The following is a 20,900-nucleotide window of genomic DNA, read 5'->3' on the forward strand; positions in this document are numbered from 1 at the left end:
TCTGGGAAAAGCAGTTCCTTCTCTTCTCTGTCCTACATTTACTACCCTGAATATGAAGGCTATGTCCCCTAGTTCTGGTCTCCCCTACAAAAATAAACAAATTACCTACCTCTAGCTTATCTATACCTTTCATAATTTTATGTTTCCATAAGATCGCCTCTCACTCTTCTAAATTCCCTCAAGTACAGTCCCAGATGACTCAGCCTCCCTTCAAAGCCAATCCATTCATCTCTGGAATCGATTGGGTGATTCAAAGCCAGTACATTCTTCCTCATGTAAGAAGACTTTGTGCAGTTGCACCATAACCTCTCTGCAGACTCTCCGTATCCCTCTGCATAATTTGCTTTTCCACCAGATAAACATCCCTCAACCCTAACTCTCTGCTTTTTATTGGTTCATGAATTCTCTATCCAAGCTCATACATCACCCTAATTCCATGCATCCTTAACTTCTGTATAAGCCTTCTATGTGGCACCTTATCAAACGCCTTGTGGAAATACAGATAAACAATATCCTCCTGCTCCCCTCTATCTAGAATATCAGTACATTTGTCAAACAGGACCTGACTTTGCTGAATCCATGCTGCATCTGCCTGATGGATCCATTTCGCTCGAGATGCCTCACCATTTCTTCTTCAATGATAACTTTAAGCATTTTCCCAACTACAGATGTTGCACTAACTGGCCTTTTTTGAATAGTGGCATAACATTCATCATCTTCTAATCTGTTGGGGCCTGTCCAGAGACCAGAGAATTTTGGTAAATTATCACCAAAGCTTTGACTATAGCTTTTCGTGTTTCTTTCAGTACCCTGGGATGCATTCAATCAGCACCAGTGGATTTATCTATCTTTAGAGCCTCAAGTGTTCTGAGTATGACTATTTTTGAGATAGCTATTAAATCCAGGTCCTCACCTCCCAATACATCTATCATAGGCATGTTTGAAGTGTCCTCCACCGTGAATACTGACACAAAGCCTTGGCCATTTCCTCATTATCCAATATTAATTCCCCCTTCTCATCTACCAAGTGTCCAACCATCACTTTAGACATGCTTTTGTACTTCATATAACTTAAAAAATCTTTTACTGTTGCTTTTATATTTTGTACTGATCTTTTCTCATAATCTACCTTCCCTTTTACTTCAATTGCTTGCTTTGTGGTTCTTTGTTGCTTCTTAAACTTTTCCCATTCTTCTAGTTTCACACTGCCCTTAGCGACTTGACACAAGCATTTAGTTTGATGCCTTCCTTGATCTCATTAGTTATCAAGGCTGGGTACCCCTACCCTTACTGCCTTGCTTTTGTTGAGCCCCATAAAATCTCTTTGAAAGTCCTCCACTATTCCTCAACTGTCCTTCCATATACTCCTCCCTCATCCCCTTGTAGTTGCCTTTGTTTAGGCATAACACACTTGTTTTAGGCCAAACTATTGTACCCTCCATTTGTATGATAAACTCTTATCATACTCTTTGCAAGAGGATCCCAAACTACAAGATCACTAATTTCACCTGTCTCATTGCACAGGCCCAGTTCCCTTGTAGGTTCAGTAACAAGGTGTTCAAGGAAGCCATCACATATGCATTCTATGAAGACCTCCTCAAGGTTGCCTCAACCAACCTGATACACATGCATGTTAAATTCCCCCACGATAATGGCACATCTTCCCCTCTCCTCCCTTCTCCACCTTCTGAAGGAATTTCTCACTCCATGATCCCTCATCTACTCATCCCTTCCTACTGTCATGTTGGGAAGAGTATCAGGTTCAGTGGGTTCACAGAGAGATGAGTCTGGACACAACTGTTACAATCGCACGTAACTTTTATTAACACATGGAAAACAAATGGAAGAATATTAAATGGTACTCGATCACTTAGATATTCACCTCGGACTTCAGTTGGTCTCTGACAATGGTAAACCTATACGCGACCCGCTCACACAACAACCATCAGCGACTCTTACACACACACCCAGTTTTCTGACCAACAGGGGTGTGGCTCTCTGCAAGTTTTGATCTTTTGCAATACTATGGCTCAGCTTCAGTTTAGTGCACACCTTACCTGCGACACTATCAGCGATGTCCACAGTAGCGACCTGGCATGCAGTGATGTCTGAGGCTTGGATAACAAGGCAGAGAAAAAGAAGGTGCTCTGCAATGGTGTTATGTACAGTGCTAATCTGCGCTTCTAGCCAATAATGACCCAAGGTGATTTAAGTTAGCCAACGGCAAGGTGTGCACTAATTGGTGGCCTGAGTTTAACCTTGATTGACAGGTGATGTGACTTTCAAATAAGTTTCAGACAGGGAGGACATATGATCACCCACAATACACACAATCCAGACAGGCAGAGAGGCCACATTTCCTCCACATATAACACCTACTAATTCCCCGCTTGGTACCTACCCCTGTGAATGCAGGAAGTGCTACACTTGTGTCCACATCTCCTCCCTCACTGCCATTCCTGGCCCTAAACAGTCTTTCCAAGTGAGGAAACACTTCACTTGTAAATTTTCGGGGCTCATCTACTGCACCCCGTGCTCCTGCAGTGGCCTTCTCCAGGTTGGAGAGACTGGACACAGACTTGGAGATTGTTTCACTGAGCACCTTCACTCTGTCTGCAACAATGGCGGGGATCTCCCAGTGGCCATTAACACTCTAATCCAATGCCTCTTGCACTATCAAACCAAGGCCACCCACAAACTGAAGGAGTAACACCTAATATTCTGTCTGGACACTCTCCAACCAGATAGCATGAACATCAACTTCTCCAGTTTCTGTGAGCCCACTCCTCATTCTCCCTCTCTTCCCATCCCTCTGTCTCCTTCACTTTCAATTCACAGAACTATCTCCCCTCCAGCAATCAATCTCAGCTTTTTTCTCTTGTACCTTCCCACCCATGTCCCCTATGTTATCTTGCCTGTTACCCTGTGCCCCTTCCCCTGCCCCTCACTCCATCATTTCATTCGGACATCTGTCTGATTTTGCTCATACCTTGTCCTAATTGGTTTTGTATCTTCATCTTTTCTATGCTGCGGGACTTGCTGAGTTTCTCCAGCATTTTTGTGTAGACTACAATCACAAATCCTGCAGAATGTCTTGTTTGACTTTGTTACGCATGGTCTTTGGATAGCTAAAAATAGGAAATAGATTCAAAGCTGCAGCCATGCAAGGGCTCTTTTTTTTAAATTTGGAGATACAGAACAGTTACAAGCCATCCAGCCCATGAACCAGTGTCACCTAAATACCCCAATTAACCTACAATCCCTGTACGTTTTGAAGGATGGGAGGAAACCAGAGCACCCAGAGGTAACCCACATAGCGCCGGATTCAATCCCATGTCACTGGCACTGTAATAGCATTCACTGACCATTACAATACCTGTTCAAAATCCCATGTCTAGCCGATTTGGCCCTATCTGCATTATCATCAGATAACACCCAGTTTTGTTCCTGATTTATTTTGAACTGGAAGTGAGCAGGACATCCATAAAACAGCTCATTTAGATTAGTTCGAGGTTTGATCACTTTTGACATGTGACATGATAGCAACAATTACAAAGCCTATAGCTTGTCGACCATTAGGGACAGTTAGAATCTGCTTTCCAAAGCCAGTCAGGTGGTGTGTGTGTGTGTGTGTGTGTGTGTGTGTGTGTGTGTGTGTGTGTGTGTGTGTGTGTATGTGTGTGTGTGTGTGTGTGTGTGTGTGTGTGTGTGTGTGTGTGTGTGTGTGTGTGTGTGTATGAGTGTCTGGAAGACACATGGTTGAACCTCATCAATTATGAAAGCTTGGACTTTCTGACATTCCAAATAGGATGTATCTTCAAGAGGCTTCTATTACAAAGTAGGTTCTGCTGACCTCAGATAGCAGATGGTTGCCAAGAGAAATAAATCACTGCCTCTAGTAAGAGGTGTTGACAGACAAAAGTGAGGTTAAAAAAAACAGGGAGATGCCATCAGAGGGTATGTGGGAAAATTCTCTCATTGTAAATTGCCATCCTTCAGCTGGCAGAACTTGTCTTTAAACTATAGGACCAAGCATCTGTTGAAAACTCTCACCCTAGCTCTAGTGGCAGCACGACTGAGATGCCGACGCAAACTCCCACCCTGACCCCATCAGCCTACAGGGTCGAGTCTCCATCGTGAACTCTCACCTTGGCCCTAGCAGCCTACAGGACCAAGCCTCCATCACAAACTCTCTCTCTGGGCCCTCTCCATCCCTCCACTGGCTTCCCTAACCCTCCTCTCTTTCCTTTGGGTCCTTCCACCCTCCATCCCCTGATCCACCCCATCCTCCTCCCCATATTCCAATAGCTTCCACGCCATTAACTCCTCCTCCAAAGCCTGCCTGGCTTACCATCCCCTCTGATCCTCTTTCAGAGAATGAATGCTCTGTCCTTAGTAGAGGTCTCACTTTCATCCCCTTTCACCCACACCTCAACAAGTTCCATGTTCGCCATAATGCGAACTCTTCTTCTATGGGCTCTGCCTTTGTGCTTTCTTCTAAAACTAGGATTCTCCTCCCACCACTGCACTACATACCTCCTCTCTTGCTTTAAACCTTCCTCCTCCTGGACACTTCATTGCAGCCTTCTGCCTGCTCTGGATTGTATATTTCGAATTGTCAATGAGACATCCACCATCTTGAATTCACCACTCCCCTCACCCATTCCAGTACCACCCCCTTAGAATGCCTTGCCCTCCACTTACTCATACTAAAGCCAACCTCACTATCAAATCTACAGACAAGGGTGCTGCTGTTGTGGTCTAGTGCACTGACCTCTATCTTACTGAAGCCAGACAACAACTCGCAGACACCTTCTCTTACTTACCTTTCCAACAGGACCCCACCAAATCTCATCAAACCACTCTATCATGCACTGTCTCAGAACTCATCACTTCTGGTCATTTCTCTCACACAGCTTCTGACTTCATTGTTACCCAACTCTGCACTGCCTGGTTCTACCACACACCCAAAATCAACAAACCCATTTGGCTTGACAGACTTATACTTTCCATGTGCTTCTGCCCCACTGAACTAGTATCCATTTACCTCAACTCCGTTTTGTCCCCCCGGTCCAGTCCCTCCCCACCTATATCCGGAATATTTCATGCACCCTCCATCAATTCAACATCTTCCAGTTTCCTGAACTCAACTGCCTCATCTTTACCTTGAACATCCAATCATTGTACATCTCTATCCCCCATACTGAAAGACTCAAAACCCTTCATTTCTTTCTTGACAACAGACCCAACCAGTCCTTCTCCACCACCAGCCTCTTCTGGCTGGAAGAACATTGTTTAAACCTCCTATGGACACTGCGAGACCTGCTGAGTTCCTCTAGCATTTTTGTGGTTTTACTACAATCACATTGTCTGCAGATATTCATGTTTTACTCCAGAACCATTTAGCAGAGATAATGTATCTCTGAGAGAGGCAACAGCATCTTACATCCCTTTAAGATTTTGTGAAGCTAGAATACTGTGTAACAGTGATGGACCTGACGAATCATTGCATTTTCGTTCTGAACATGACAGGCTTTTGTTTTTTTGGAACTAGGGCCTCTATATTTAACCATTCTAATGTTCACAAGGGTTGGTCCAAATGGTTGAACTCTACACCATGGTTATGTCATCTGCTCTGTTCTCGAATCCAACCCCATATTGGAACGTTTCCAATATTCAGTAACAATGACAGATGCACACAGTACTCTCAGAGTTTGCTTACAATATGGTCTTGTCATTCCAAATCCATATGACTGACAATTGTTTACCGGCTCTTTATTTAAGAAAGTCTCTGCTCCTCTACATGACCAATAACTCTTTGTTTTACACTGCTGGCTCCACTCCGCCCTGTGTAACTGTGTTAATACTTCTTATGGAAGGAACAACTGATGCAGTGTACTGCCCTGCGGAGAGAGTACTGGGACAAATGTTAAAGCACTATCTGCAAGGTATCTTTTTCAATGTAAACAATTTCCTGGATGTCAACATGTTTGAAAATCTATTCTGGCCCCCATGTTGATGCAATTACAAAGGTTCACCAGTGACAACCAGTGAGGAATTTGAGGAGATTTGGTATGTCATCAAAGACTTGCAAGGTTCTACAGGTGTACCATGCAGAGCATTCTGACTGGATGCATCACTGTCTGGTATGGAGGTGCCAATCCGCAGGAGAGAAAAAAAACTACAGAGAGATATGAACTCGGCCAACACCATCATGGGGATTAGTCTTCACTCCATTAAGGACATCTGCAAGAAGCATGGTCTCACGAAAGCAACCTCTATCCTCAAGCACCTTCACCACCCAGGCCATGCCCTCTTCTCACTGCTTTATCAGAAGGAGGCACAGGAGCCTGAAGATGAACACCCAACAGTACAGAAACAGCCTCTTTCCTTCGGCCATTAGATTTCTGAATGGGCAATGAACCACAGACACTACCTCACTTTCTTTTCTTTTGTATTAATTTATTTCTTATTAAATATCATTTATAACAATTTTGCGCTTGTAATACTGCTGCAAATGAACAAATTTCATGACAATTTCTGATTCTGATGCAACTATACACTTGTAGGATGCCTGTGATTAAAAAAAACCAAGATGATAAAATGATTTATCCTAAAATAAAACCTCACCATAAAGTTACAATTCTAATTCCCTGTCTCGCTAAATCGGGGAATTAGAAATACTCTTTTGGTACCTATGCGGTATGTGAACTGAGACTTGTGCTGACACTACCCAAAGTGAGTGGAACTTAAATTTAGTTGAGATGACGTTAGGGTTCTGTGATTCGTGGATTCCGATTGGTTCTAAGAATGTTAAATGCAATCAGGATTCACACATCTCAGAACAAATGCACAGGAGACAATAACATCTCATTTAAACTGTGATGATTGGTGCCCAAAGAACATGGTTGTTTTATTAATGAAATTGATAACCATCCTTCAAGAGCAGAGAATTGGGATAAAGATGTGCCTAATAAAAAAGCCCACCCAACTTTACAAAAACAGCTTCTTCCCCTCCACCATCAGATTTCTGAATGAACAATGAACCTAGAGAAACACCAAAATGCTGGAGGAACTCTTGTGGACGCTGTGAGACACTTGCCAGCATTTATGTATTTTTACTACAATCACAGCCTCTGCACACTTTTGTGTTTCACACAATGAACCTACTTTTACCTCACTTTTTGCTCTTTTTGCACAAATTATTGATTTGTGGAACCATAATTTATAACAATTGTTCGCAATGCAGCTGCCTCAAAACAGCAACTTTCATGATACATCATCATGGCAAAAAAAACCTGATTCTGATTCTGAAAAGTTGCTCTCAATGTTTTTTTTTAAAAGAATACATAAATAACCTTTGATATTTTCAATATGAATATGATGTTTTAATTATTTATATTCATTTGCATGATTTAGACCACAGACAAAACATGTCATCTACTGCTCACATTGTGGCCTTCTCTACATTGGAGATACTGGACGCAGACTGGGAGATGGCTTTGCTGAGCACCTTCACCGTGCCTGATTTAATGACAAGGATCTCCCAGTGGCCAACCATTTCAAATCTGCACCTCAGTCCCATGTCAACATGTAACCATATAACCACATACAGCACAGAACAGCCAGTTTGGCCCTACTAGTCCACGCCGGAACAAATCCTCACCCTCCTAGACCCACTGACCAACACCCGGTCCATATCCATCCAATCCTCTCCCCTCCATGTAATTATCCAGTCTTTCCTTAAATGTAAATAACGTCCCTGCTTCAACCACCTCCGCTGGAAGCTTATTCCACATCCCAACCACCCTTTGCGTGAAGAAATTTCCCCTCATGTTCTCCTTATAATTTTCCCCCTTCAATCTCAAACCATGGCCTCTGGTTTGAATATCCCCCACTCTTAATTGAAAAAGCCTATCCACGTTGACTCTCTCTGTCCCTTTTAAAATCTTGAACACCTCCATCAAATCCCCCCTCAATCTTCTACGCTCCAGAGAAAAAAGCCCCAGATTGCTCAGCCTTTCTCTGTAACTCATACCCTGACATCCTGTTAACATTCTCGTGAACCTTCTCCGCACTCTCTCTATTTTGTTTACATCCTTCTTATAATTTGGTGACCAAAACTGCACACAGTATTCCAAATTTGGTCTCACCAGTGCTTCGTACAATTTCACCATAACATTTTAGAAAAATTCAGAAGGACATTGTGCAGCCCATGTCTGTCCAGGGCCTCATTAACTGCCAAACCAGTGCCACCTGTAAAATGGAGGAGCTAATATTCCATATGGGCACACTCCCACTGGATGGCATCGACATCAACTTCTCCAGTTTCTCCTTCTCATCCCTATCTCTCTGTCTCATTTTCTCTAGCTCTTCACCCCTTCCCCTGTTTTCTCTTGTGTCCATCCTCATTTATCCTCCCCCTGTCCCTCCTCCACTTTATTCAGGTGCCTGCTGTCATTTTGCTCATACCTCGATGAAGGGCTCAAGCCTCAAACATTGATTTTGTATCTTTAAAGTACGCTGTTTGACCTGATGAGTTTCTCCAGCTTTGTGATTTTACTTCAATCACTGTGTCTACAGAATGTCATTTTTCACTACAAAATACGGGTTTGGTTATACAACAATACGTGTGAATTTGTGAAGGAGCACTAATGTATTCCTAAGTTGTACAGATCCAGAAGGAATCCAGTGTTCAGAATCAGCATATGCTGGTGCCATCGACACCTTCAGCAACACTCACCATAGAATGAAAAAACCCGTCCCCTAAATACTTCTGCAGAAGCATAAGTTCATACAAATCCAAATGATTCATAAAATTGAACCTATGGGCACGACCCGATTCTTCTCTTTTTTTTTACACAAATTATTTATTGTTTTTATTTACAGAATTGTAATTCATAACAATTTTTCACTTGTAATGCACAATAATGCTGCCATAAAATCAAATTTCGTGACGCATGTTCATGACAATAAACCTGATTCTGATAGTGGAACTCTTAACATTTTCAGATTTCTTACATGTGAAGTATTCACAAGGCTCACTCAGTCCAGAAACAGTAGCATGTGATCAGAACTGTCATCTTTCAGATAAAACAAGAAGTCTTTCAGCCTCCTCAGGTGGATATAAAGTTCATTGACAATTAACTAATTTCTTCTGTATTATCGGTATGTGGACTTGGTAATAAATTGGTCTTAGAATTCTCAGTATTTATGTGGCTGACCCCATTTAATGTTGGGTCAATAGTAAATCCTAGGGGACTTAGCAATGGCAATGAATACATTACAACAATAGCCTAGACAAACGTAATTACCCTTGTAATGATGGTGGGGAGCTGCTTCTTGAACCTAAGAGTCTTTTTTGGCGAAAGTATTCGAACAATGCTTTTGGGTAATAAACTATAGGGATTCAAGTCAGCGAAGAGAAGAAAACCAAGATACATCAACAGATCAGATGACATGCAATGTTAAGGGAGGCCTACAGGTTCTCAGCCTATTGGTCTTTGAAGTGATAAAGACTGGAGTGAATTCTCCACACAAAGCTATGGGAAAACACTGTGAAATCCATTTAATTCCAAGAACAAAACTCAACAGTTTAGAAAAATTCAGAAGGACATTGTGCTCCATTAATTTTGGAATTGCCTGATAATTCCTTTCTACTTCTTGTTTAATTACCTCTCCAAGTTTTATCCATGGGCTCAAACTTCACAATGTTACTTGACTGCAGTCAAGCATATCCCAATAACAATGACTTGTATTTCTAAGTCATCTCTAATATTAAAAAAAAATGCACTATGGTCTTGAGAGGACTATGGGGAAAGGCAGAAAATCAAAGAAAGGGAATGTAAGAGTTTTGGATCTGTTAAGGTTGAGTAATGAAAGCAGGAATGTGCATAAGGCATGGATAGGGGGAATACAGAGATCAACCAAATTGGTTGGGTTGGAAGGTTTTGTAGAGACAGGGAGCAAAGAAATGTATCCTGGTCAAAACTAGGCCACCAAAGAATTTATGGAAGATTTAAAAGGCAATGGTACAGCACAGGAATGGGCTTCAGCCCACAATGTCTGCACTGAACATGACGCCAAATTAAACCATTACTATTCTATTCCCATATGCTGCATATTGCTCTATTCCCAGTATCTAGAAGCCCCTTAAACATTTCCAATCCTTCCCTCGAAGCCTATTTCAGGAACTTACCACTTTCCGTGTAAAAGGCTTATCCCTCATTTTAAAGTTATGTTCTCAAGTACGTAACATTTTATCCCTGGGAGAAAGATTCTGAATGTCTGTGCTAACTATTTCTTTCATAATCTTATAAATTTCTATCAGGACAGGAGCTTGAAAATGTGAATTTGGATTATATTCTGGATTTGGATTAGATACTGAACGATCTGATCTGTGCACCCATGGATGAAAGGCTTGCATTGTCTTACAATACCATACAGGCAATCGAGTTTTGGATGAACAAAAGTTTATTTAAAGTGGAAGATAGGAGGCTGGCTAGAAGATTAATGGAATGGATCAGTCAAGGAAAGTGGTTTATAAATAAAATACTGTTGATAACCACAACTCGTCCTAAGGTACTTCAAAGGCAATGAAGTACCCTTGCTGTATGTAACTGCAGAAATGCATTGAGAAAATTATAAACATGGATGAGGGTTTCAGCAACAAAGAAACTAGGTCAGGGTCAGGGTAGTGAGCCTCACGTGGAATCAGAGAATTTTAACAAGGTACTGAAGGTGAGGTGGAAAACACAGTTCAGAGTCAAACATAACACCAGTCGTGAACAGTTTTAGCTTTGGGTGTTTTTGAGAGCTAGACACAACTTGTGGTTCAGACCATAAACAATGGCTTTTGTTCCCCAGCCTTTCTGCTTAATATATAATTTAAAAAATGAGTTACCTGAGATGGTGGAGGATTGGAGAGAGAGAGTGGTGAAGAAGAGGTGGATATGTTTTAAATGTGATTGCAGTGGAGTGGTAATTAGACAATAAGTAGAAAGGAATTATCAGGCAATTCCAAAATTAATGGAGCAGAATTGGGAGGAGAAGGTGAATTAATAAAAATTAAATTAAACAAGGCAGTATCAGCCAGCTTGACATGAAAAAGACTTCCTGGGGAGTGGGTGGGGGTTGGAGTTAGTGGGAGAGGTTGACAGTTAGTTACAGGCACACTGTCACCAGGTCGAGAAAGATAAACTTACCCCAAAAGAGATACCATTTGCTGTGGAGTGGCAAGGCAGCAACCTGTTTGGAAAAGGAGATCTAAATGAGACTGGAATGAATCTTCTCACTGATGAAAAGAAACAAAGTTTGCCCTGGAACAGAGGAGAATGAAGGGATCCTGATTGAGATTTATAAAATTATGAGGCCCATAGGCAAGGTAGATAGGAGGAAATGTAATATCTTAAAGAGTGTGAAAGTCACTAAAGTGGTCTAAATGCCACTGATCGAAGCAGGTTAACTACTATTGCATGCAAAAGTGCTTGCAAAAATTATGCAGACATGCAGCGCACAAATATAACATGCAAAAATTTCTGAAATATTTCATTTTACAGTCAATAAAGTTTTGACTTGACAGTGGTCTGTTTTGAAAAGGAAAAAGAGAAAATATTGAGTTAAACCTGCATGCAAGTCTGATTTTCCAAATAAAGGAATTATCTTTGCAGAGAACAAAATTATGACAAGAAATGTTGTTATTATGTTTGTAAATTAGTTTTATATCTATTGATCCATTTGAGGAATTATTGTTTTCTTTAAATAAATACACATGCCTTTTCCAAGTTTAATTTCATCTTGTTCATCGCCTTCAGTTTTAAGCATTGCATTCACTCTGATAATTGGCAGACTTTCCTAAACCTCTTCGATTCAGACATTGACCAGTGGAATAAAGTAATAGAGCAGCTGGGAACACCTTCCCCAGAGTTTATGAAGAAACTACAGCCCACAGTTCGTAACTATGTGGAAAATAGACCCAAGTACACGGGACACACTTTTCCAAAGCTCTTCCCTGACTGCCTCTTCCCAGCTGACTCTGAACACAATAAGTTAAAAGGTAAGGCACAGTAGTAAAGTACTGGTCTTTCTTCATTTGTAATCATAAGGGAAAACAAAAGAACCTTCAATGTAGTTGAATTGAAATTAGAAGTATCTGAATTGAATTGGCCAAAGTGCTTGTAAATTGGCTCCTGTGATATTCACTCCCGGTGACCTCTTCCTGTAAAATCCACATTTATCTACATTACTATCAATAAGTAAATCCTGCAGGCTTGCTGCTGAGGTTGGTGAACATGCTTGATTCACCCCAGGATGACAAATAAAGAGACAGACAGCTAGCCAGAACCAGAAATGTTCTGTACCATCCTTCATCAAGGGGAGCTTAACGCAGAGACTTAAGTTTCGAGGTTCATGTCTCAAAGGTTCTGTTAATGTCGCATACACAAATGCACAAAATTAGTTTACTTACATTTGCCCTATAGAGGCACACAAAGAGGGGCCACTTATCCAGCGCCCCACCAAGAAGAGAAAGAGAAGCCAAAAATTGACCCTTCAGAGGTGTCGAGTATCCATGAATCCTGACACTTCCTCTGATGTGGTCACCTCCTACGTACCCCAACTCACTCTGCCCCCCCACCCTGGTAACCTCCATAGCTGCATTGATGCTTGACTGTTGATTGAATTGTATCTGGTTTTATGGAAGGTTGAAAAATTAAACAAAAACTGCAGGTGTTGGAAATTTAGAGTTGAAACAAAAAATGGTAGGAATATTTAGCAGATCAGACTGCATCTGTGGGAAGAGAAACAGAGCTGGCATTTCAGGTCGAAGACCTGAAACTTTAATTCACATATTCTTCCCACAGATGTGGCCTGACCTGTTGAGCATTTCCTGCACTCTCTGATGTTACTTTATCGAGGGTTGTCTGCTTCTCAATTTAAGGTATATTCAAAATTAAAAAGAAATTGCTCCCACTGAGTAGTGGAATTCTCTGCCCAAGGAAGCAAAAGAGACTACCACATTAAATATATTGAAGACAGAGACAAACAGATTTATGGATATTATGGGAATTAAGGGTAATGGGAAAGAAGCATGTAAGCAAAGCCGAGTCCACAGCCTCATTAGCTATGATCTTGTTGAACGGTGGAGCAGACTCCATGGGCCAGATGCCCTCCTGCTGCACCTATTAACTTATTTCTTATGGAAATTAACAAGCAGTGCAGCCCAGTGGCAGAGCATCAATCAGGACAACAGAAGGCGAAATCTGCCCCAACCCACAAATCCTTATCATCTGCTCACCCTTCACACGGATTCTAGTAGTGGAGGAAGAGTGACCAGGGGAAGAGATGGTGACACAGGGTGAGGGCAAAGTTTGACCAATGAAAACAGGCTTCTCCCTTAGGGTTCAAGCCCATGTCCTCACTTGTCTTGAGACAAAATCCCAACAAAAACCTTGAAACAATCCCATTTTTAAAGGAGGCCAAATCATCAAGGTTTAAATATGATGGCAAAATGAGTGCCAACTAAATTCTGAATTTTTGGAATTGCATACCACACAGGTAATTCACAATAATTCATCATGCTCCATAAAACAAATACATAAAAATGTCCACAGCAAATGATAACAAGATTAGAAATGGCAGTCGTGGTGTTTTACTTTAATATTGGCACTAAAATTAACAAAACAACCTTGGTTGGTCAGTGTTTCTTTAGCTTTCATTCCCTGTATCCCACCCCCATAACCCCTTGCATTGCACCCCTCACTGAATTGGTTTCTCTCAGTGCCAAAACAGGCAGGGTGACTGGAGGATACCTTCTTGACATAGAGCTGAGTCAGGGTGGAGAGGACCAATACCCATTCCCCTGCATTTTCACCAGCAAAACAGGGGCATGGATTTCAATCCTTACCATGTAATGTTTTGAATTGGGTTAGTGCAGGAGAGAATAACTGTTGTAGCAATTGTAATTTTTTGGTGAGCATCAACTAGGTAAAATACACTAGCTGTTAGTTTCATTGAGAGTGGAAAGAACAGGAGAGTAGATGTCAAAATGTTGTTTCCCATGGTCAGAGAGTTGAGGACAAGAGGGCACAATTTCAGGATCAAAGGCTGTCCACTTAGAACAGAGATGTGGTGGAATTTCATAAGCCAGAGGGTGGTAAATATATGGAATTTTTTGCCACAGCGAGTTTCTACTCCTATGAGAGTGGTGCAGCTCTCACAGTACAGTTCCCCAGGTTCAATCCTAAGCTTGGATGCTAGCTGCACAGAGTTTGCACGTTCTCCCTGTGATTTCCTCCAGGTGCTCTAGTTTGCTTCGATGTCCAAAGGCCGTGTGGGTTGTGGGATTAATTGGTCACTGTAAATAGACCCTGGCATGCAGGAAAGTGGAGAAGTCAATGAGAACACATTTGAGATTACCATCAAATCAGGGTGTCTAAGTGGTTGAGGACGTGGTGGGCTGCAATACTATTGAACTCGAGGAGGCTTCAGCCAATTTGGAAATAAGGTAGTAAAATGTCTAGTAACCAGTGCATCATGTTTTGCAGCCAGCCAGGCCAGAGATCTCCTGTCCAAGATGTTAGTAATTGATCCTGCCAAACGGATATCGGTGGATGAAGCATTGCAGCACCCGTACATTAACGTGTGGTATGACCCAGCCGAAGTTGAGGCGGTGAGTCCCAATGCTCTATTCTCCAATCATTGGTATTTCATGCATTGTAGCAAGGGCAATGATTTTCTGATGAACTTCAAGCCCATTAAGGACCCCATGGAAAAAGGCATTTGCTGGCCACTTTACAATATATTTGATGTTACTTGTTACTTCTTAATTAATATGTTTGATTACATTTTGTTTTTTAATTATTTTTAATTAATTGTGTGAACACATGTGAAAAGTTCAAATCAACACCTTTACAGCTCCAGAGATCGGGTCCGGGGTTCCAATCCCGTGCTGTCTGTAAAGAGTTTGTACATTTTCCCAGTGTCTGCGTGGGTTTTCCCCAGGGACTCCGGTTTCTTCCTACCATTCAAAATGTACTGGGGGTGTAGGTTAATTGGGTATAAATTGGGCAGCACAGACTCAAGGACCAAAGTGACCTGTTACCCTTTAATTAAAAAAAATTTAAAAGTTCCAGGTGTCAGACGTATTTTGGAAAGAGCATGGTCATGCACTTTGGTAGAAAAAAAATAAATGGTCAAACTAATTTCTAAATGGGAAGAAAATTGGAAATACCCAGATGCAAAGGGACCTGGGAGTCCTTGTGCAGCATAGCCTGAATATAACCTTGCATGTTGAGTCAGTGGTGAAGAACAAAAATGCAATGCTGGCATTCATTTTACAAGGAATAGAATATAAGAGCAGGGATGTAATAATAAGGCTTTATAGGGCACTGGTGAGACTTCATCTGGAGTATTATGAGTAGATTTGGGCTCTTCATTTAAGGATGTGCTGATGTTGGAAAAAGTTCAGAAGAATGATTCTGGAATGAAAGAGTTATCATATGAGGAGTGTTTGACAGCTCGTGGACTGTACTTGTTGGAATTTAGGAGAATGAGGGGAGATCTCATTGAAACATTTCAAATGCTGAATGGTATGAACAGAGTAGATGTCGAAAAGTTGTTTCACAAGGTGGGAGAGTCTAGGACAAAAGGCCACAACTTCAGAACTGAAGGGTGTCCATTTCGAACAGAGATGCGGAGGAATTTCTTTAGCTCAAGGGTCATAAATCTATGGATTTTTTTTGCCACAGGCAGTTGTATAGGCCAAGTCATTGGGTGTATTTAAGGCTGAGATTGATAGGTTCTTGATTAGCCAGGGCATCAAAGGTTGTGGGAAAGCTAGGCAGTGGGACTGAGTGTGAACATGGATCAGCTCATGATTAAATGGTGGGGCAGACTCGATGGGCTGAATGGCTATTTCTAATCATATGTCGTATGTTCTTTTGATTTTATAGTCTTCTTAAATTTTACACAACCCTTTGACAGCAGCAGATCAAGGCCACAGAATTCATTTATCCCTTGGAACCAGCTCCTCCAATGTGTGAGACAGAGTAATTCGGGGTGGATGAAGCATTGCAGCACCTGTAGCAAACCTGGGCAGCAGAGCTGGCTCCACATATCTGGCCCAGTATATGTCTGTTTCTTGTACCCCTCTAAAGGTGATCAGAATTAAATTCCAGTCCATGGTAGTATGGTGACTGATTTCCTTGACCTTGGTATGAGGGAGACAAAATACCTCCTGCAATCATGTCTGTTACATTTTGAACTGAACATCATTGAAATTTTACCCAGTGCACAGTGAAATCAAATAGACAATTAAAAATAAGCTGCTCAAAGCAAACATTTATCCTTTAACAATAAATGAGTGTGTTCTTCTACACATTGTACAATTTACATATGCACTAAATTCTTATCAGCTAAACAAATACTTCAAAAACTATCAATGATAAAATTCATTAAATTCCCATATGGAATAAATACATATTCCCATATACAATAAATATTCACAAGTACAGGTTTGTTATCATTTCTTTCACCTGCAAACTCAATTAAAATTCTAACAACTCCTTCTATTGAATGCCAATAGATCACTCCTGTGTCATACAGCCTGCCCCTTCCACCCTCCTCCCTTCTGCTCCCTCCCCACTAACCCAATCATTTGATTCAAGGCCGGCTTTTTCTCATACATTGATGAAGTGCTCAGGCCTGAAATATTGGTTACCCTTTGCTTCCCATAGATGCTGCATGACCTGCTGACACACATACACACACACAAAACACAGTACATCAGAAGCACGTACATTATTTACATAAAGACATAATTTGAAATAAATACTGTACACAAATAGATTTACTTGATTACAGAATACTGTTCATCAATGTCACAACCTGTAGTAGTAGTAGGTCAAAGATACTGTGTGCTGAATATAAAGGGTCCCCAATAATTATTTGAACCCTATTTAACAAAGCTCCTGATAAATGTCGTCAATAGAAGAAAGGGAGACACCAGTGATTTTCTCAGCGACTTTCAGACCTCTGTATTGACTTCTGGTCCAATGCTTTATAACCATATAACCATATAACCACTTACAGCACAGAACAGGCCAGTTCGGCCCTACTAGTCCATGCCATAGCAAATCCCCACCCTCCTAGTCCCACTGACCAGCACCCGGTCCATACCCCTCTAGTCCCCTCCTATCCATGTAACGATCCAGTCTTTCCTTAAATGTAACCAATGATCCTGCCTCGACCACGTCTGCCAGAAGCTCATTCCACATCCCCACCACCCTCTGCGTAAAGAAATTTCCCCTCATGTTCCCCTTATAATTTTCCTCCTTCAATCTTAAACCATGTCCTCTAGTTTGAATCTCCCCCTTTCTTAATTGAAAAAGCCTATCCACATTTACTCTGTCTGTCCCTTTTAAAATCTTAAATACCTCTATCAAGTCCCCTCTCAATCTTCTACGCTCCAGAGAAAAAAGCCCCAATCTGCACAACCTTTCCCTGTAACTCAGACCCCGAAATCCTGTCAACATTCTCGTGAACCTTCTCTGCACTCTCTCTATTTTGTTTATATCTTTCCTATAATTATATTTTTGCAGCTGCCCTGCCACACAATGATGCATCCAGACAGGATATTCTCTATTGTGTTCTTGTAAAAGGTTGTCAAGATGAGGGCTGATTGCCTTGTCCTCCTCAACCTCCTTAGGAAGTATGGGCGCTGCTGCACCTTCCAGAATGATGAGGAGGTGTAGTGGGTCCAGTGTTGGTCAGTCTTTATATGCACACCAAAGAACAGTGCTCTCTCCATTCTCTTCATGACAGAACCATTTAATGTGTAATGGTCAGTGGTCGATCTACATTCTCCTGAAGTCCACAACCTTCTCCTTTGACTTGTCCATGATGAGACTCAAGTTGCTGTTCTCTCACTATTTTATGTGTCACTCATCATCCTCTCTGTAAGCCAACTCATCATTAATGCTGCAAATAATGATTCTTTCAGAACTGAATCTGGCAATGCAATTGTGAGTCAGTATCGTGAAGAGTAGCGGGCTGAACCCACAGCCATGAGTTGCAGCAGTACTTAATGTGATGGGGCTTGAGATTTTGCAACCATCCTGGACTGACTGCAATCTTTCCATCGAGAATTCCAGAATCCAGTTGCAGAGAATGGTGCTGAGTCCCAGCGAGGACAGCTTATCCACCTGTCTTTGCGGTGTGATCGAGCTGATGAACAGCGCTTGGTATTTGAGGTATCATTATCAAGGTGGGTCAGGACTAAGTGGAAGGTCATAACTCTCGCATCATTCATGGATTGGTTTGCCCAGTAGGCAAATTGGAATGGGCCCAATATTTGATGTGTTCACTCAAAGCACTTCACGATTGTGGAGGTCAGTAGTTATTTAGACAAGTTACTGTCATTCTGTTTGGCGCTGGAAAGATGGTGACTGCATTGAATCCTGTGGAGACAGTAGACTGCTGCGGCCAGATGCTGAAGATGTTCATTATGAACTCTATCAGCTGGACCCACAGAGTCCCTCAGCACTCGACGAGGCCTGTTGTCTGGTCCTGCTGTTTTGCATGGGTTCACCCTGTATAGGATCCTCCTCACCTCAACCCCTTCTATGCAGGGTGCCTGATCCTCAGTGGGTGAGCTGGGGGGCCGGGACAGGGCTTTCTTTGGTTTACATTGTTTTTTCTCATCAAACCACGTGTACAAGGGAGGCATCATTGTCACTGGCCCACAGGATTGACATGGTCAGCTATTGTTTGAATACCCTGCTATTGTGTGTTAAGTTAAGAAATTGCCTAGCTGTAGCAAAAAAATGTATTATGTCAACCTGGAAATTAGAAGACAACTTGAGAATACAACAATGGTACATAGAAATAAATAAATGTATTCCATTAGAAAAAATAATATATAATTTAAGAAATAACATCACAATATTTGAACAAATATGGGAACCATACATGAAATACAATAGAGAAATCCTACCATGAACCTCCACCACCTAAAATGACAGAAGGAGAAGACAACGAAATGAATTGATTCAGTATATAAAAGTAACAGACAAAAATTTCTTGTTTATTTTATTAAGTGACGACTTTGTTAAACGGATTTAATGTATCTTATGGATTGAACTTTGAATAAATGGGAAAGAGGGGAGAGGGAGGGAGGGAAGGGAGGGGGGAAAAAGGGGAGAAAATGACACCGTATATATTCAAGACAAAAATGTCTGTATGTATTTTGGTCAGTATGGTTTATAGTGTGAAAAATAAAAATTGTAAAAAAAAAGAAATTGCAAGGGTTAAAAAAGCACTGTTGGCATTATATACAAAAGTAGTGGGGGGCATGGACCAGAAATTCCAACAGCAAATAGAAAAGGCGTGTCAGAAGAGCAATGTTATGGAGGTCATGGGGAATTTTAGCATACAAGTAGGTTGTAAAATCCAGTTTGAGGCCAGATCTCAAGAGAGGGAACTTGTAGAATGGCTATGAGATGGCTTCTAAGAACAGCTTGTGGCTGGGCTGACCAGGGAAGAGGCATTGTGTAGTGAACTAGAGTTGATAAGGGACCGGAAGGTAAGGGAACCCCAAGGAGGCAGTGATCAAAATATGGTAGAAGTGCCCTGCAGTTTGTGAGGGAGAAACTAAAATCAGATTTATTAGCTTACTGGTGGAATAAAGGGGATGACAGAGAAATGAGAGAAGAACTTGCCAAAGTTGATTGGAAAGGCACAGTAGCAGGGAGAACGGCAGAGCAGCGATGGCTCTGCAAGAAATAAGGGAGGTGCAGGACAGGTAAACTCCAAAAGAAGAAATACAGTGAAACCTCATTAGAACATGATTCATTAATGTGTGGAAGCGCTTATAGCGCGGGTGTCTGTAGATCCTAAACATTGATTTTACGATGCCAGGCTAACAGTGGCTAACAGCCACAAACTCAAAAATTGACTCTTACGACTCATTTACAAGATGTGTATGTTAATATGTGGAGTTTAAAGGTCTTAAAGGTCTTATTATAGGGTTTGAGTCTCAGTATTCTGTTTTCCTGCTTCCCTAATCATGGCATGTATGCATCTGTTCCGTGACTCAGCTGTAATGTGGTATGAAATCTTGGACCCCAACTACCGCGTTCTAATAAGATTTTACTGTATTTGAATAGAAAAATGACAACTGTGGCCCTGCTGAGGCCTCACTTGGAGTACCAGGTACAGTTTTGGGTTTTTAATTTAAGAAAGGATGTGCTGGCATTGGAGAGACATCAGAGATGATTCACAATAATGATTACTGGAATGAAGGGATTAGCATTTTACAACACTTGGACTGTACTCCTTGGAGTTTAGAAGAATGCGCGGGGACTTCACAGAAGCTTTTCAAATGTTTAAAGGCCTGGACAAAATAGATGTAGCAAAGCATTTTAAAGACAAGAGGACACAACTTCAGGATTGAAGAACACCCATTTAAAACAGATGAATTTTTTTTAGCCAGAGAGTGATGAACCTTTGAAATTTTCTACTATGGGTGACTGTGGATGCCAGGTTATTGGGTATATTTAAGGCAGGCATTGATGGCTATCTGAATAGTCGGGGTATCAAAGGTTATAGAGAGAAGGCATTGGAGTGGGGCTGAGTGGGACCAAGATCAGCTCCTGATGGAATGGTAGAGAGGACTCATTGGGCTTAATGGCCTACTTCTCCTATATCCTATACTCTTATGGATTTAATATCTCTGGCAGTCTCCTATAATTTCTGCACTAGCCTCCACCAAGGTCACTAAATGGACCACGACATCTGGCTTCTCATCTTCTATCCTAAGAATGTCAAGGGCTTGATTTGAAATATCTTGGACACTGGCACCTGCGAGGCAAGATACCATCCCTGAATCTTAATCTTGTCCATGG

The 20,900-nt window shown here is 41.5% G+C and overlaps 1 protein-coding gene across 13 annotated transcripts in view; it reads left to right on the forward strand.

Annotated features, from left to right (window-relative positions):
- Positions 1 to 20,900, forward strand: part of LOC138757918 (mitogen-activated protein kinase 10) — a 300,847-nt gene that overhangs the window by 258,717 nt on the left and 21,230 nt on the right. For 7 of the 13 annotated variants that reach the window (XM_069926038.1, XM_069926037.1, XM_069926034.1 and 4 more), the window contains 3 exons: positions 9,013 to 9,120; positions 11,873 to 12,055; positions 14,544 to 14,668. In XM_069926038.1, coding sequence (XP_069782139.1) covers positions 9,013 to 9,120; positions 11,873 to 12,055; positions 14,544 to 14,668 — 416 coding nt within the window. The remainder of the gene's footprint in view (positions 1 to 9,012; positions 9,121 to 11,872; positions 12,056 to 14,543; positions 14,669 to 20,900) is intronic. The other 6 variants (XM_069926051.1, XM_069926047.1, XM_069926040.1 and 3 more) reach the window with 1 other exon arrangement.

This window comes from Narcine bancroftii, chromosome 3, assembly GCF_036971445.1.
Source record: "Narcine bancroftii isolate sNarBan1 chromosome 3, sNarBan1.hap1, whole genome shotgun sequence".
NCBI classification, from domain to species: domain Eukaryota; kingdom Metazoa; phylum Chordata; class Chondrichthyes; order Torpediniformes; family Narcinidae; genus Narcine; species Narcine bancroftii.